General features: G+C 43.4%; 2 protein-coding genes across 4 annotated transcripts; one reads left to right on the plus strand and one right to left on the minus strand.

Moving 5' to 3' along the window:
• Positions 1–2,689: 2,689 nt before the first annotated feature.
• LOC107380975 (gastrula zinc finger protein XlCGF57.1) lies at positions 2,690–9,641 on the minus strand. 2 transcript variants are annotated; one of them, XM_054743238.2, is made up of 3 exons: positions 9,188–9,641; positions 8,678–8,790; positions 2,690–5,074 (listed from the first exon to the last, which is right to left on the minus strand). In XM_054743238.2, exons 2-3 carry the CDS (start codon positions 8,685–8,687, stop codon positions 3,660–3,662), a joined length of 1,425 nt encoding a protein of 474 aa, XP_054599213.2. In that variant the 5' UTR covers positions 8,688–8,790; positions 9,188–9,641; the 3' UTR covers positions 2,690–3,659. The 2 variants fall into 2 exon arrangements, with proteins under 2 accessions (XP_054599213.2, XP_054599215.2); XM_054743240.2 differs by having other exon boundaries at positions 8,922–9,641.
• Positions 9,642–14,428: 4,787 nt separating this feature from the next.
• Positions 14,429–18,588, plus strand: LOC107381127 (gastrula zinc finger protein XlCGF57.1). 2 transcript variants are annotated; one of them, XM_070544248.1, is made up of 3 exons: positions 14,429–14,922; positions 15,078–15,190; positions 17,008–18,588. In XM_070544248.1, the coding sequence occupies exons 2-3, from the start codon at positions 15,181–15,183 to the stop codon at positions 18,453–18,455; spliced, it is 1,458 nt and encodes a 485-aa protein (XP_070400349.1). In that variant the 5' UTR covers positions 14,429–14,922; positions 15,078–15,180; the 3' UTR covers positions 18,456–18,588. The 2 variants fall into 2 exon arrangements, with proteins under 2 accessions (XP_070400349.1, XP_054599211.2); XM_054743236.2 differs by having other exon boundaries at positions 14,429–14,680.
• The last annotated feature ends 284 nt before the right edge of the window (positions 18,589–18,872 follow it).

The following is an 18,872-nucleotide window of genomic DNA, read 5'->3' on the forward strand; positions in this document are numbered from 1 at the left end:
AGTTGCTAAATCAAAGAACGATTTTGTATGTGAAATATGAACTTCTGAAACGTATAAGCTAGATAATCATTAAATTAACGTTTGTTTATTGCTACTTATAATAATTATAGGATAATGAAATGTTTTCATTAATCTGTGCTCAATGATTGAAGTTTGAAATGAATGCTATGATTACATTGATTGATATGTTTCAGCATGACATGACAAGGTCATCACCATTTGCACTCGTTCAGGACAAAGTTAAGTTAAACGCGTGGCACATAGATAGTCCTTTACCCCAGATCAGAGCATCCGGATCAAAGAAGGTGTGTTTCTGAGTTTTCTTGGTAATATTCCTCAACATGTCAGCCTCTGGTTGGCTACACAAATCATAACATGAGAACATTAAAACTGGATCACTCTGGTGATTCATCAGTTCTTGAGAAAAGCTTCAGACCGGCCATTTGAAGCAAGACCTCTTTAACCCATCAAAGCTTTTGACACGTCAAAATCTTTTTGCACCTGCGAAGCTGATACAGCAAACAGTTCCTGCAGAACAAGCTGATATTGTTTAGACTCCTTAAGAGTCCCCCAGACGCGCGGTTCCATCCATCTGTCGTGACCCGAGACATCTCAGGACTGGAGAAGTCGGTGCTGTGGTCAATCTACTGGACCTGGGTGCCAGAGGTCATCCGACCTCTCTGACCTTTGCATCCATGAAGAGGGTCTCCGAGAACGGGTGAAGTAGAAACACAGATTGCGTCTGATGCTTTTTGATAATAATCAGCTTCATAGCTTAACGCAAACCAAATTCTTTTACATCCAGAACTCAGCTCTCCTAGATACGGAAGTTCTGATAACATCACATTCACACATAGGTTCATACATCACATCTAGTTCCATCCATCACAGTAAATGTTAGTTAACCTGTCATGTTTTAATTGTTTCTAAAATAAATTCTTACTTTTATAAACCTGACTCTTTTCTGAATCAAAACAAAGTGTGTACAATCCCTTGGGGAAGTAAAGAATCCTAGAATCTTCTGTTTAACACAGTAAAGACCAAGCAGGTTGATATTATATACTTAGATAGAGTATCCCAGCTTATTGGTCATAAGTAGAGGTAATATATATATTCATTAAATAACATCGATGAACGGGGGGACCCAAAAAATGCAGCCTGCCTTGTTTAGTCCATTTATTTAATCTGGCTCTGGCCATGTGCCTAAAATTTTAAGTGCATATCAGAATTTACAGTGTAGGATTCAGAAGAGAAGGCCAAATCTCCTGACACCATTTTTAAAAGGTTTAATCCCAATTTCTATCTGGAAAAAATGTGGTTAAACTGTTTAATATTCTGAAACATGTTACAGATTGATCAATGAACTTCATGACAGATTTGTTTTGGTCATTAATTGTGTTTAGCCTACTGGACTAGCCGGGCAACGCTGCGTTGACGGCTTTAGGTCGTGGGGCGGGTTCCATCGTTGTCTTTCAAATGATCTCCGCAACTGGAAAATGAACAACGTGATGTACTCACGGCAAGGGATGTCGTAAACGAGGGGGTCCGCTGTTGACGAAGGCAAAAATACATCCTTTTTTTCTACAAAAAGATCTTAAATACATCCATCTGCTCCCGATTCTGATAAACTCCGAGCCCAAATAGTCAAAAATAGATGTAAAAGCCATTTCAAGCGAGCGGTCGCCATTTTGTTCCACTCTATTGCATTATCCCAACCACCAGACGAATAGAGGGCCTTGATTGGCCCACAAAGCGGATAAAGCACTGTGATTGGTTCACAAAGCAGATAGAGGAATATGAGTGGCCCACCATTATGGACCAATCACAGCTCTCTATGTGTTTGAAACCCCTCTAGAGAGCTGTGATTGGCCAGCCAGAATGCTGCAAGGGGCTGCAGAGGTTCCAATGGAGCATTGCTAGACCAAACTTTGCAAAGCAAGAATTTGGTCTAGTTCACTAGACTACTACTGGACAAAATCTTGCAACAATTACAGAAATTATATCAAATGTAACAAAGGTTATCAACTAACTGGACCAATGAAAACAATTTACTTCCTTAAACAGTCACACCCCCATGCTCACTCTGTTGTTTCCTTTTTCTGTGCTATCAACATGTTCCTGCGGTGTCCATGAGGGCGCACGGGGTTGGTTAGGGTTCCTCCTACGACCGTCACAGCGGTGGGTGGGGTTTGAGCGGGTGCGCTTTACCGACTTCCGGGGAGGTTTGTTACCGGAAGTCAGGATGAACGGCTCTCTACAGGGACTCGGCTCTCATCGTTCACTTTGAAAACGCGTTCAAAAGATTTGATTCGTTCGTGAACATCACCACTAAACATCTACTATAATTTGTCATTTAAAAAAAAAGACTATTGTGTTTCTAAATTAAGGAAAAATAGGAAAAAAAGGATGGATATTCTTTCAATGGGATGCTGATTTTAGTGGAAAACATTAAAAACAAGCTTAAATATATTTAAGAATGTTACTTTTACTGTCATTCTGTTGTGAAATATTCAATGAGTACTCTGAAAAGCTGTGTAAACCTGCATTTTCTATTGCGGACCCATCTATATTTTTAAAATCTGTTGGTTATAAATAATATAACTAAGTTATTCAGAGCCACTGTAGAAGATCCAAAGAGTCTGAGATAAGCTGTGGTAACTGGAGAGGAACTGTGAAATAGTCTGGAAGCTTTTTCTGTTTGCTTGTTCAAGTTTAATTCAAATAGAATCTACAGTACATGAAATATATGATGATGATGATGATGATAATAATAATTATATGTATATTAAACAGTGTTTTTTGAGCTAAAAGGCAGAATAGAAATTTTCTTTTATGTTGCATTATAATTTGACATTGTTCCACATTGAGTAGTTTCTGTCCTACATTTGACGAGTCACCCTAGCTGGGGCCAATCTTGCAACCACCGACTAAACAACTTAAAAGATCTATAGTTATATTTATGCAATTTACAAAATACAAATCACTGGTAAATGACAAGTATTTCTACACTACACAAACCATTTAACAGTAGAGTATAGATGCCATGCTAAACTCTCTGCTGCAACACTCAGTAAGTGAAACCTAAAAGGACAGTAGCTCAGGTTGAAGCTCATCATTGTTTAATTATGAGCAAAGCACATAATACTACTCAGCTTCTCGATGGAAACAGGAATTTAGCAAAACATTTACAGCTTGGGGACCACAATATATGGCTCACTGGCCAGGAAGACGTTTCTCATAGGTCAGATGCAGACCTGATCTAGGATAATGGACAGTAATCAGGGTACAAGATGAATATCTAGGAACCAAAGCCAAGGCTATCACTTTTCTAACTCTAACTCACTATGGAGGAGTAGCAAAGACTGTTGTTTTTACACCCCACAATGGCAGTACTGCTGACATAATATGGTACTGGCGGCAACATCACTGGATACCTCTTTGCATATAGCAATGGCTGATTTAAAATCAATGTAGAGCACAGTTTTTACCTGAAGAGGGAGCTACACTAGCAGTTTTAGGCAGAACATTTCTATTTAACATAAGATGCACTAAAATGCCAACACAATGACCTCACTTGTCTACAGCAATATTAGACACTCTTTCTTACAGTTTATCAGAAAAACGTTTGATTTAGCAATGAATAGCTCGGTAACTGAGTTCTATCCCGTGTGGATTCTCATGTGACTGTTTAAACTTTGTTTATAGCTAAATTTTTGTCCACAGTGTTCACAGGCAAAAGGTTTTTGACCTGTGTGGACTCTCATGTGAGTGTTTAAATGGGCCTTTTGACTAAATCTTTGTCCACAGAGCTGACAGGTAAAAGGTTTCTGTCCTGTGTGGACTCTCATGTGACTTTTCAAATTTGACTTGACATTAAACCTTTGTCCACAGAGCTCACAGGCAAAAGGTTTCTGTCCTGTGTGGACTCTCATGTGACTGTTTACTGTTGCCTTTTGGCTAAATCTTTGTCCACAGAGCTTACAAGCAAAAGGTTTCTGTCCTGTGTGGACTCTAATGTGTCGGTTTAAACTTGTCCTATGACTAAAGCTTTTTCCACAGAGCTCACAGACCAAAGGTTTCTGTCCTGTGTGCACTCTTGTGTGACTGTTTAAATGTGCCTTTTGACTAAATCTTTGTCCACATATTTCACAGGCAAAAGGTTTCTGTCCTGTGTGGACTCTCATGTGTCTGTTTAAATATGCCTTCTGCCTAAATCGTTGTCCACAGAACTGACACGTGAAAGGTTTTTCTCCCGTGTGGACTCTCACATGAATGTCTAAACTTGACTTACGGCTAAATTTTTGTCCACAGAGTTCACAGACAAAAGTTTTCTGTCCTGTGTGGACTCTCATGTGACTGTTTAAATTTTTCTTATGACTAAATATTTTTCCACAGTCATCACAACTAAATGACTTTGATTCTTTCTGAACTTTCCGGCATGAGTCCACATGTTGCTTCACTTTAACAAATTTCTTATCAACTAAACAGCCTGAAGACCTTCCTGCTAAATGACCTGTCACTTCTACATGTTTCTGCAGAGACGACTTGTGGAGAAACTCTTTACCACACTCAGGGCAGCTGAAGGATTTGTTGACAATCTTAACATCTGACTCATAAGACCTGCTCTCATTCCAGTCATTGTCTCCATCTCCAGTTTGAGGCCCAGAGTCTAGATTCACATCGTCATCAACTTCTTCATCATCTCCACCAACTTCAGTCACTGTAGAACTTAATGTCTGTTTGTGATGGTTCAGATCTGGGTTCCTGCTAGTTTCTGCTGTAATCTGGTTAGCTGAGCTGCTGGTTGGAATATCCCCGTCTTCCATTTGCCGCTGCTGACGAAGCGGTGAGGAAAAAGGGTTCTCTTCATCATCCTCACTCTTCGTAGAAATTGCTGTGAATGGAAACCTGGTGGGATCAATCTCATCTTTCAAATGAAGCTGTTCTCCTTCCAGACTGGTCCACATTTCCTCCTCTTCCTCCATTAGAAGGAGGTGTTCTGGATCCTTCTGGTCCACACCAGCACTATGGTCTTCGGGAGCTTCTTCTTTAACCAGCACCATCTGTTGAACATCTGTAGGGAAACCCAAAATCATATGATGTGAATTACTGACCACTAACTTTATATTCACACACATAATAATAAAATATTGTATTATTTCTTTAAGTTAGTGACATCAGAGCTGACCAAGAAAACAAATAAATTTTGAATTGAGTGACTTTTTCATGTGAGGTGAAAATGTGAGGTGGGCCCATGTATAGGGCTCCAGGTTGTCCCTGTGTTGTTTTGTGACCTGGTGTGTACCACACTCAACATGGACCAGAGAGAAAAGAGTTGTCTCAAGAGATGAGAAAGAAAATTATAAACAAGCATGTTGAAGGTAAAAGCTGTAACACAATTTCCAAGCAGCTAGATGTTCCAATTGAAAATTTTAAGATCCATGGGACTGTGGCACACCTCCCTCGACGTGGCTGCAAGAGGAAAATTGATGACAAATTAAAGAGACGGACAATCCGAATGGTAACAAATAGTGATGTGTCGGTCGCGAACGAACCGGCTCTAATAGCCGGCTCTTTGAAGTGAACGACGGGAGCCGGCTCGTCATTGGGAGCCGCCCCCTCCCCTCCCCCTCCCCTCTTGCTTTGGTGAAAGCTACAGGCGATTGGTCAACATCTGTAACTGCGTGTCCAGACTGTCCACACACAGAGCAGTAGGGGCGGGGAAGAGGGAGGATCAGACTCACAGCAGAGCACATGCGGGTGGAGGGAGACGAGACGGAATGAGGAGGAGGAAAAAGGCGCGCGCGAGAGAGAGAGAGAGAGAGACAGAGAGAGAGAGAGACAGAGAGACAGAGAGAGAGAGAGACAGAGAGACAGAGAGACAGAGAGAGAGAGAGAGAAAGAGAGAGAGAGAGAGAGAGAGCGACGAAGACGGTGAGAAAATGAGCGCCAGCAGTTGGAAAGTGGAGATTTCTTAAAGTGTTCAGTTATTAAATCCATATAAATGATAAATATTTGATATATTGCTTTTTTTTTTACATTAGTAAATCATTTAACATATAGTTTAGCATTATTTTGGTTATAAATGTACTCTACGCAACAGAAAATCTGAGGAGCCACTTGGGAGCCGAAAGAGCCGGCTCTTTTTGGTGAGCTGAGCCAAAAGAACAGGCTCTCTAAAAAGAGCCGGAATTCCCATCACTAGTAACAAAAGCGTCCAGAAAACCTTCTAAGGAGATTCAATATGAACTTCAAGCTCAAGAAACATCAGTGTCAGATCACACCACCCGTCGTTGTTTGTGCCAAAGTAGACTACGTGGGAGACAACCAAGGAGGACACCATTGTTGGAAACAAATCATAAAAAAAGCCAGATTGGAACTTGCCAAACTACGGTACATTTTGACAAGGCAGATAGCATGTCCTATGGACAAATTAGAAAAAAATGGTACTTTTTGCCAAGGTACATCAGCTCCATGTTCATAGATGAAAAAATGAAGCATATCAAGAAAAGAGCACGATCCCTACTGTGAAACATGGAGAAGGCTCTGTTATGGTATGGGACTGCTTTGCTACATGTGGCACAGGGTGTCTTGAATCTGTGCAGGGTACAATGAAATCTCAAGACTACCAAGGATTCTAGAGAGAAATGTGCTGGCCAGTTTCAAAAAGCAGGGTCTCAGTTGCAGGTCATGGGTCTTGCAACAGGACAGTGACCTAAAACACACAGCTGAAAGCAACCAAGAATGGCTAAGAAGAAAACATTGGACTATTCTATAGTGGCCTTCTATGAGCCCTGACCTCAATCTAATTGAGCATCTTTGGATAAAGCAGAAACATGCCATCTGGCATGCCAGAACGGTGGGGAAACGCGTTTCAACAACGGAACTGACCAGAATACTGACGTAACACGGGTGCACAAAAGTGTGGGTTTCAATCATCGACAGAAATACTGGACAATTCGTTTCCATAGGCTCCAATTATAAGTTTTTGTGCCAAAATGGGAGGTGGCCACCACCGCCATTTTGACAGTGTCACAGATTCTGTCAAACCCAGGCAATTCCAAAAAAGGGAAAAGAGGTGGGGCTGTAAGGCTGGGATCAACTGACAACACCCGTCGAACTGAAGCGATGTAGCTACAAGCTAACGCGGAGGTGGGAGATAAGCTAACGGAGGTAGCTACCTAGCTACAACCGGAGTTAACCGTGCACAACAGTCTGAGTCAGAGATACGCCGGGCTGACTGCTGGGTAAAACCGGGTGGAACACAGACGTCTCCCGAGAGCTCCACAAGCCAGCAGCCGCGCATCAGACAAGCGCCGTTGCAATCAGAGATGCGCCGAGCAGCCGCTGGGGAGAACCGGGTGGAAAACATGGGTTTCCATCCGAGAGCTCCACAAGCCGGCAGCCTGCGCAGCAGACAGGCGCCGGGGCGATCAGTGATGCGCCGAGCTGCCGCTGAGGGGAGGGGACCATACCGATAGTCGGAACCCAGCTCCACCAACATGTTATATTTCAACCCATTTTCTAAAGTGCAGCATTATGTTAAATGCACTGGGTTGTACCCTATTACATTTAAATGTCATGGTTAAACAGTACATGTTAAAATCTAAGCTCAGCTCGGCAGTGACCTAAAATACATAAATATAATTTTACTTACCGGAAAAAATGCAGTGGAGACTCCTTGGACGCTCTATTAGTGCAATTAATGCCACAGCAAGTCATTTTATTTGACAAACGTTACAACTAATGGTCTAAGTTGAGAGACTAAAAACCGCGGAACAGTTTTCAGGCTGAGGCCCTTCCCTGGAGCTAGCTCTGCGGTCACGTGGGTCTGGTGCTCATTAATTATTCAGAATTTTAGACTTTTAATACACTTAAACAGAAGAGTGACAAAAACATCACCCCCCTCAGAGTTGTCATGAGTGTAAACTAGATAATTTAAACAAAAAACATGTTTTGGTACCAGGCTGTAAACATGTTTATTTCTGTTTTGAAATTGGTATTTTTAACATGGGAGTCAATGAGGATTTGCTCGCTTCTGACACCAGCCCCTAGTGGATGAGGGTGGAACTGCAATTTATTTCATTTCCGTGTTGGCTTCATTTCCAGACCCGAATTATGGAGGCTTGGTTTCAATTAGCAACATAGAGAGGAGGGGAGAGGGAGAACACAGCGAGAGAAACACAGAGGGACCAGACCGATAGACATTTTTAGGCTGAACTTCAGCTTGTGTGGGTATTTAACCTCACTATTAAAAAAATCCCCCATAGGAGTGACGCCCATGTACGCAGGTGTGATTTCCCTATTATGTAATAAAACTGCATTTCTCAGAACAGAGAATTCCTCCTTCACCATTACAACATTGCTAATTTACATAGAAAGCAGCTCATCTCTGACTTTTTGGAATGCTGCATTTGACCAGACAAGCTGCTGCTATTCAACACCCAGGTGAACGTGGATCTACTGCCCCTTTAGTGTTTCACATGTTCGTGCATCACTGAAGTCTGTCTGCAGAGATCATCTGTGCAGTTAGATACTGGATTAGTAATGTGGAAGTTTGATGAGTTGATTTATTTAACACACACACACACACACACACACACACACACACACACACACACACACACACACACACACACACACACACACACACACACACACACACACACACACACACCTGTATCCATGCTGTCCAGATCCAGATGGTGACGTAAACACGATGAATCAGTCCCAGCTGATGGATGATCCTGAAGTGGGAGCAGGTTTTCTTTAGCCGTGTTTAGCTAACAGCTGCAATAGAAACAAAGCAGGAGAGCTGATTAAGATGCTGCTTCAGAACAACTCATGAGATTAAAGATCCAACGCTTTGGTTCTGATCAGCTGAGGACAGATCCAGTCTGGAAAAGAGGACCTTTGGTCACCAGAGTTCACGGAGTAGAGCTAACCGCTTTTTCCTCCAGAGTCACATTCAGATTCGGGGCTTTTCCGTCGGAGAGTGTGAGCAGGATGGATCAGAGAGCGAGCAGCGATCCTGCATCATGACCAACTCAGATGAGCGAGTCTGATAGAGGGAACCTCTTCAATCTGATGAAAGCAGCTAAACGAGCGCGTTTCTCAGAGAGGCCAAAGGAACAGCAGCAGACCCAGAGGACAGGAAGTCTAGAGAAAAGCTTTTCTGACCCATCACCTGCTTTTGGAGCTCCGATTGTCACGAAGACCGCAGAATATCTTCTCTGGTTCTGGAAAGAACTCGCACCAAGTTGTTGAGGAGAAGAAAGTTTCCACAGCCTGGTGAGAAGATTTCTGCAGCAGCAGTTAGTCGCTTTAGCTGATCAACTCTCCCAGAGACTGAAGTGAAGACATTTTTACTGCAGAGCCTCAAATATTCACCTCACACACCAGAACAACAACAAGCTAGCTCTGCTATCAGCTTCCGGTGTTTTTATTCCCCTGTTACTGGGTTTTAATAGCAACCAATGTAAACATATACTACCGCCACCCTCTGGACAGTGAGCAGCAACAAAGCGTTACGACCTGCGGTGGCGCCGCCATCTTGGATCGGTCGCGAGCCCCTTCTCTTTGACAGTCATTGAAGTGTCAGCATATTTAACCGACCTTGAATACTGAACCGGACACATGTTTTAGGGTTTTAATCAGTGGGTTTACTGTGGGTACATGTGTGACTCTTGTCCAGAGCTCAGTATTCAAAATTAAAGGGAAAAGGATCAATCACTAAAAATGACAGTCAAACAATGAGAATCAAAATAATTTTTAAAATGATCATACAACAGGTGTGTGATATTGATGGTGAGCATTTAAAAAACACAATAATATGCCTAACCCTGGCAGGATGGGCTGGGGTCTCCATGCTCTGGGTGGCAATTTGACAACAGAGGTGCCTATTGGGACCAGTGGGGGAGCTGGCTCCCTGGAGGGCTAGGCCAACCAGGCATTCCCCCCCCTCCTGCTCCCTCACATCACACAAACATGAACACAGGACCTTGGGGGTGGACAAGTCAGGGAGTGCGGGTATGGACCCCATTTCTGCATTCCTGTGGCAACCTGCCCCCCAATTTTATTTGCACCTTAAACATTTCCACCAACAACATTCCACGCAAACACACACTTAGGGCCTTGGGAGTGAGCACATTCAATGGCATTTGGCAGGGGGATTTCTCAGCCTCATCCCGAGTGCCGGTGCCCACTTCCAATTTTAAACTGCACTTAGACACTGAGAGCTGTGGGTGCAAGTGGGGTGGTGGCATCAGCTGGCATAGGCCAGACGATGCCCGCACTGCCCGCTCACCACAGCCATGGAATACACCTCATCAACACTCACTAACACCATTGGGCGGGCCGGGGGAGCCTGCTCATCAGCACCCCAGCAGAAAGGGTCGAACTCTGGGAACCGGTGATGGTTGTACCCCATGTGCAGCAGTACCGGGACCAGAGGGAATAGGGTTTGTATGGGGAGCATGAGTGGGTGTCCGGCGTGCATTTTTGTAAGTCTTTGGTTGTATGTGTATGTGTGAGCATGATGGAGGCAGTGTGTGACTGTGTTTGTGTATGACTGTATATGTCAGGTGGGGCCTTTGACTCCTCCCTTCTCTTGGGACTTCTTTTGGTGATATAGATCTTCGTCTCCCCTCCCCGTGCCACACCTGGTGTGGAGTGTGGTGCCTTGGTCTGCCTGAGTGTTCGTGGCTCCCGGGTCAGGGAGTTTAAGATTTTTAGCATCTGCCTGACCAATCCCGGTGGTTGCCTGGTGGGGTCTGGGTCCCTGGGCTCTGCTGGGTCCCCGGCGGGGGTGGTCGCCCCTGGGTCCTGGGCTCGGCCAGCTAGGGGGTGGGAGGCTGCGGGTGGGCCTGTGGGCTTGCCGCCGATATCTCCCGGGACTCTGCCGGCTGCTGGTTGTGACCCCCCCGGGGCGATCCTCTGCACCTCTCGAGGGGGGCGGGGGCTTTTCTGGTCGCAGTCTCCCTGGGGTTCCTGTGCTTTGGGGCAGCGCCTGGATCTCTGGGACTTGGAGCTCCCTCCATCTCCTGCACATCTTTAGAGGGCAGATCTGTGGTCCCTCACACTCTCTACTGGACGCTCCTATAGAGAAACCTTACATATACAAGCGCATGTACACACACAGGTGCTCACATGGTGCTCTCATAAGTATGGACTTGGGCATGTTCAACACAGGTCTTAAGACTATGATGGGCACTTAATGCAGCTTGATCTTGTTGTATTGTTGTTGTGTCCCTTTTTTTTCTTCTCTTTCTGCAGGTCTAGAAGCAGACTCTTGTTCGTTATTGTTTATTTTTGTGGGACTTTGTTTCTTCCTTTCTCTTTCACCTCTGTCTCCGTGTTGGGTCAGAATTACAAAGCATTCAACAACAATAACATTAAAGTTTTAAGTATCAGGCGTGACATTAAAAGCAGACGCTTTGATGCTCCACCTGAGAGTAAACCTGTAAGGCTTGTCACCAGCATTCAGACATCAATTCTGTTTGCTTCACAGCCAGACAGGACACGGTAAAACAAAAAAACACGATAATATATTAAAGAGAAGCAGAAAGTACTACTCAGTCATTTTATCAAAACTAAGAATACAATTTAATTCTTATAGAGAGTGATTGAAATAAATGATTGTTTGTGTAATTTATATTAATATAGTGTCAATAAAATAAAAAATAATAAACCATTCATCAGAACTGATTGCTTAGTGATTTTTTATTGGTTTGATTTATTTTTGTGTTTCCCCATTTTTTCTCTCTCTCTCTCTCTTTCTGCAGATCCAGAAGCACACATTGTGTTCACTTTTTGTGAACACCCCGCCCACCCATCTCTTCCTTTTCTCTCCCCTTTTCTTTTTCATTTACATCGTCGTTTGGATTAAAAACAACCAAAAGCTTCTCTAGTAAGTTTTTGAAATCAGGTGGGGCGTTATTGCCGAATCTAACAATCCACCTGTGAGAATAAATCTGTGAGGCTTGTCTTCAGTACTCAGACATCAGTTCTCATTGACTGGAGCTCCCCTTCTGCAGTTAGAGAGGTGACTTTGGCCATATTGTGCTGCCTGCTCTTCAGAACCACTGACTTAACCAGTAACATCACATCTGACGACCGTGGCATCCATCATGAGAGCTACACGCCAGTGTTTAGTCTGGTCTTCATCTTGTTCAGGCCAGGTTCATCATCCACCAATCACCAATCACAGCCTCCTGTAAAAGGATAGAAACATATTTAACATATCAGTAATTTCCAAATGTTCTATTGAACAAAATTAATACAAAATTAATTCAATAATTGATTCAGCTGTGGTTATGCTAGAGGACACATTGTGATGCCATCGTGATCCAGAGTGTGTAACATGCTTCAGCGTGACACTAAAGTCAAGCATGTGACTAAAAACATGAAATAATTATTCATGTTCGTAACCACATTTTGCTTTACTGATGATATCGGTAGCGGGTACGTTACAAACATCAAAGCATATTGATTAGAAAAAAAAACTTTTGACCACATCAACTCATAGTTGGAATGCCAAAGGCAAGAACTAAAGCTTGGTGTATGCTTGACGCATTTACTTTCCACATAGTGATGCGGCTCGCGGATGGAACGCGCTTCACAACTTGCAGCGTTTATGGTTCATGCGGCTTGTCTCTGCGGTGAGCCAATATTCTCCCAAACTGTAGGGGGCAGCATGGAGCTCTACAGCATGCATCCAACACTACACCATAGTAGAAGTAAAAGTTACTGTTGTTTACAACATGGCATTCCAGCATTTTTAACAGCGTCCTCGTCTTTTCCGACAGTGCGAGCTATTTCTCTCCAAGAATTATTAACAACATGTTGATCACGGTGATCTCTGAGAGCTGAATCATACAAATGTCTGTATTTACAAACTTCTGCCATACTAGTTCTTGCCATTCCGCCATGTTTATCGACGTCCGACCGTCAGCGTGGTTAGAAAATTTCCTAGGTGCGCGGTGCGGAAAGTTTGGACCGTGCACAGGCACGGTGGAGGGGCGTGGTTGTTAAAATGACGCAATTGTGCCGCACAGAGCCATGCGAACCTCGTAGGTGCGTCAAGCATAAACCTTCTGTTGTTCTTTACTCCACAGAACAATTTTACAGCATCGAAATTTTCAGTAAAATCCTTGACAAGTGGTTTGTCAAGACAACACACATGAATGTTCAAATCACCAGAAATGAAAACATGGTCATAATTAGGCAGGAAAACTGCCAAAACGTCAGCTAAGTCAGATTAAACTTAGCATTACACTTTGGAGGATGGTAAATGAGAATTCGTAGGATTCTAGAGGCCACACCAAAGTCAAATAGGCAAAACTGGAAGCTGTTGAAGAAAGCCAGAGGGCTGAGTTCTCTGAAATGAAGACAGCTCTAGATGACCAGCCCACCACCCTCACCTGAACGTCTTGGGACATTAACCCTCCCACTGTCTTTATGGGTGGCCCCACGAGGAAAGTTGACCATTGAGCAGGATTGATGGTTTATCCCTTGAGGTCCATGTGGCAGAGGTGAGGTGGTGCTCACTCCTCACCCCTGCCATGTGGACTGCCACCCAATGGATAAACCATCAGTCCTGCTCAATGGTCAACTTTCCTTGTGGGGCCACCCATAAAAACAGTGGGAGGGTTAAAGGGATAGTTTGCCACTTCTTCACGTTTTAAATCATTTTCTTGAGCCAGTATGTGCTAAAATGACCATTCACAGGGTTGATGAAAGGCCACACAGACCCTATCGCCTCCTGTGGCCAGAATGTTCAACTTACAACTTCAGAATGGGGAGCCGCTCTGTTGGGAGAGTCTGTTTCCAGCACCTTTCCTACATGTTTTAGATCACTAACACAGTTGTTTTGTTTATTTAGTGACAAATCTCTCCTAAGGAAGGCTGGGGAGACAGGTCAGCTGTTAGATTATGGTGTTAAAAAGACGAACGCACCACGGCTGAAAGCAAGCCATAACTGCCTAGAGTTCCCCTTAAAACAAATAGTCATTCAGTAATAATTCCAAAAGCACTCCTGTGGGCTTCCAGAGAACCCAACTTTCCACAAATAAAATTAAATTAAATTAAAATCAAGAAAAATGTTTTGTCCAAAATCTTTACAAGAAGCTTTTTCTGCTCCTAAACAAATATGCCGATATGGCCATAAGAGAAAATGAGATTTGGTCAATCAGATCTAATGGAAAATCCTAAAATGAAAACGTATTTTTGACTTGCTCTTTCAGGCTTTTAAAGCAACCGCTTCCAATTATTAAAATATTATAGGGAACATAACTGGTGTTAAGTTACTGTCTGGGGAAGTATATCACCAGGTTTATTTGGCAAACGCTGAACAGGTTGTTGCTGGTCATCTCGACTCTTGTCCAGCAGGTGGCGATAGTGCAACTTTATGTTTGTTTACAACCATTAAAATTTGAAGAAAAGGAAACCGGAAGCCGTTAGCAGAGTTAGCTTGTTGTTGTTTTGGTGTGTGATGTGAATATATGAGGCTCTGCAGTAAAAATATTTTCACTCTGAGAGACATGATCAGCTAAAGCCACTAACCGATATCTTCTCACCAGGCTGTGGAAACTTTCTTCTCCTCAACAACTTGGTGCGAGTTCTTTCCAGAAGCAGAGAAGATATTCTGTGGTCTTCGTGACAATCGGAGCTCCAAAAGCAGGTGATGGGTCAGAAAAGCTTTTCTCTAGACTTCCTGCCGTCTGGGTCTGCTGCTGTTCCTTTGGCCTCTCTGAGAAACGCGCTCGTTTAGCTGCTTTCATCAGATTGAAGAGGTTCCCTCTATCAGACTCGCTCATCTGAGTTGGTCATGATGCAGGATCGCTGCTCGCTCTCTGATCCATCCTGCTCACACTCTCCGACGGAAAAGCCCCGAATCTGAATGTGACTCTGGAGGAAAAAGCGGTTAGCTCTACTCCGTGAACTCTGGTGACCAAAGGTCCTCTTTTCCAGACTGGATCTGTCCTCAGCTGATCAGAACCAAAGCGTTGGATCTTTAATCTCATGAGTTGTTCTGAAGCAGCATCTTCATCAGCTCTCCTGCTTTGTTTCTATTGCAGCTGTTAGCTAAACACGGCTAAAGAAAACCTGCTCCCACTTCAGGATCATCCATCAGCTGGGACTGATTCATCGTGTTTACTTCACCATCTGGATCTGGACAGCATGGATACAGGTGTGTGTGTGTGTGTGTGTGTGTGTGTGTGTGTGTGTGTGTGTGTGTGTGTGTGTGTGTTTGTTGCACAAACACATGAAAACATCAACAACAGCTTCTCCTGAAACCATAAATCAACTCTATCTCTTCTTTAAGTCACAATTCACCAGTAAACACGTTCCTTCACTCCGCTTTTAATGCATTTATAGTCACCTATTGGAACAAATCCAGTGGGCATGGACATCCGTTTTTGTAAACAAGCATGGCTCATCGTCGTCGTCGTCTTCCTCCGCTTATTCGGGTCCGGGTCGCGGGGGCAGCATCCCAACTAGGGAGCTCCAGACCGTCCTCTCCCCGGCCACCTCCATCATTTCCTCCGGCAGGACCCCAAGGCGTTCCCGGACCAGATTGGAGATGTAACCTCTCCAACGTGTCCTGGGACGGATATCCTATCATACCAGCATGGCTGATAGGGGTCTTTTTTAAGAGTTTGAAAACACTAGTTTAGTCCTGTCAGCATTGAAGATGCTCCCCTGTCCTGCATGTTTTCTATGTCTCTGCTTCAAGCCCACCTGATTTATATATTTGCGTTGCCTTCTCAGGATGACATCAAGTGCTGCAGAAACCTGTTAATCGCTCATTCATTTAGACCAGGTGTGTGACAGCATGGAAACACCTAAAACTTGTAGGACGAGGGAGCCGAGGTCCAGGGTAAAGAAACACTGTGAAGGCAAAACCAGAGCAGGGCTGCAGCTGCTACTGAGAGAAGGCCTGAAGCCTCGTTCACACCAGATGCAGAATGAATGCGATCCAGTTTCACATGGATCAGAAATCACTGAATCCAGTGAGAGTGGTGCAGATTCAAATACAGAGCTCCAGAAAGTTTCCACATGGAGTATATTTTTTCTGGACCCGAGGATTGTTTAAGGTAAAGAATTCACATGAGAAGTTAGGTGTGGTTCAGTGTTAAAAGATATTTAATGAAATTATTTTCAGTTACTAATCAGTTGGACACTTTTAGGGATACGTCAATACTTGACTAAGGGGGGTACTTGTGGTACGAGAAAACGTCTCTGGGGGTCCAGCGCTCTAGTTTAAGTTTGGTTTTTACTGGGCTGTGTTTGTTTTGTCAGAGAAAACACAGAACCCCGTTAAGGGGGACAGCATAAAAAAAACTAACTTTTTCAACTGTCCTCACACATCCTCCATGTTGCCCCAGGTCCCCTAGGCACCTGGATTGCAACAGGCATTCTGTGTGAAATAAATGCTTTATATCAGTGTTAGGGATGCAACGATACCACATTTTCCAAACCGATACGATACCGATACTTGGATCTGAATACTCGCCGATACCGATACTTCTACCGCACAAAAACATGCAATGATATGGAATACAGATTTTATTTTCTTCTCTGCTTTCAACAGGAAAAGACTGTGAGGTAGATAAAAAGTAAATTATATGAATAGAAATCATCACAAAACTAAAATATTAGGTGAACAGAAATGGCAAGTTACAGTGAAGCCATTTTCAAGCAACTGCATTGATATCGGTTACTGGTATCGGTTAACTTTTACCGATACCAGTATCGTATCGGTATCTGCACCGATACCGAAACCCGTATCGGTATCCGTGCATCCCTAATCAGTGTGGGAATGTATGAGTGACAGGTGTGTTGTGATGCACCTTGCAGGGTCGTGGAACTGGATAAGGTCCTATATAAACAGAGATCTTAAACCAATGTTTGAGGTTATCAATAATACTACTGTTAATTATTATACGTGTGAATATGAAGTTACAGCGGTTGGTTATTTACATTGTGTTCTTGTGTTTCCTAAAGATGTTCAACAGATGGTGTTGGTTAAAGAAGAAGCTCATGAAGAACAGAGTGCTGGTGTGGACCAGAAGGACTCAGAACACCTCCATCTAATGAGAAAACAGGAGGGTCTCTGGACCAGTTTGGAGGAAGAACAGCTTTGTTTGAAAGAGGAGACTGATCCTGTCAGTTTTCCATTCACAGTAGTTTTTATAAAGGGTGAGGATGATGAAGAGAATCCTCTTCTCTCAGAGCTTCATCATCAGGAGCAAATGGAAAACGAAGATGTTCAAACCACCAGCTCAGCTGACCATATGACATCAGAAACTAGTGCAGGAGCACAAACTAACAGGAACCCAGATCTGAAACCTCATGAACAGACATCCAGTTCTTCAGAGGCTGAAGTTAATGGAGAGGAGGAAGTGAATTTAGACTCTGAGCTATCAGACTCTGGGCCTGAAATTGGAGATGGAGACAGTGACTGGAATGAGAACAGATCTTCTGAGTCAGGTGTTAAGATTATCAACAAATCTTTTAGCTGCCCTGAGTGTGGTAAACAGTTTTTCCACAAGTCGTCTCTCCAGAAACATATGAGGGTGACCGGTCATTCAGCAATAAGGTCTTCAGGATGTTTGGTCAGTAAGAAATGTGTAAGGGTAAAGAAACACGTGGACTCGAGCACAAAGGCCCACAAAGAACCAAAATCATTTAGTTGTGATGACTGTGGAAAGATGTTTAGCCATAAGACGGGATTAAACACTCACATGAGCGTCCACACAGGACAGAAACCTTTTACATGTCAGCACTGTGGTCAACAATTTAGGCAAAAGGCATATTTAAATAGTCACATGAGAGTCCACACAAAACAGAAACCTTTTACCTGTGAGTTCTGTGGACGAAGATTTAGTCATAAGGCAAGTTTAAACAGTCACATTAGGGTCCACACAGGACAGAAACCTTTTGCGTGTGAACTCTGTGGACAAAAATTTAGCCAAAATGCACATTTAAACTGTCACAAGAGAGTCCATACAGGACAGAAACCTTTGGTCTGTGAGCTCTGTGGAAAAAGTTTTAGTCATAGGACAAGTTTAAACAGACACATTAGAGTCCACACGGGGCAGAAGCCTTTTGCTTGTGAGCTCTGTGAACAAAGATTTAGCCAAAAAACGACGTTAAACGGTCACATGAGAGTCCATACAGGACAGAAGCCCTTTGCCTGTGAGCTCTGTGGACAAAGATTTAGTCATAAGTCAACATTAAACAGTCACATGAGACTCCACACAGGACAGAAGCCTTTTACCTGTCAGCTCTGTGGACAAAGGTTTAGCCAAAAGGCACATTTAACCAGTCACACAAGAATCCACACTGGGCAGAAACCTTTTGCCTGTGAACTCTGTGGTCGAAGATTTAGCCAAAAGTCGACATTAAACAGTCACATAAAAATCCACACAGGACACAAAGAACAAATTTAAAGAGCAAGTCACCCCCAAATCACAATTTCTTTTGGGTGATCTGTATACATGAGCATCTGTGCTGTGCTGTAAACATATGGTGTCATTATTTGGATTTCTAGTGCATCTTATTTAAAATATAAATATCCAGCCTAGAATTGCTAGTACAAGTCATTCTTCAGGTTAAATTTATTCACTACACTGAATTTAAACTGGCTATTGTTATTGGCAAATGGGTATCGTGTGACATTTCCAGTACCATAACATGTCATCAGCTCTTCCACTGTGTGGTGTAAAAGCAGAGGAGTCTTAGCTACTCTTCCATAGTGATTTCAGCATTGTTTATACTTCAACAGTGGAGGTGTGGCAACATGCAACATGTAACACCATTATCCATGGTCACAGGTGTTCTCTAACAGGTTCGTAAAGATGCGGTGG

The sequence above is a fragment of the Nothobranchius furzeri genome, chromosome 14 (assembly GCF_043380555.1).
Source record: "Nothobranchius furzeri strain GRZ-AD chromosome 14, NfurGRZ-RIMD1, whole genome shotgun sequence".
Lineage (NCBI taxonomy): Eukaryota > Metazoa > Chordata > Actinopteri > Cyprinodontiformes > Nothobranchiidae > Nothobranchius > Nothobranchius furzeri.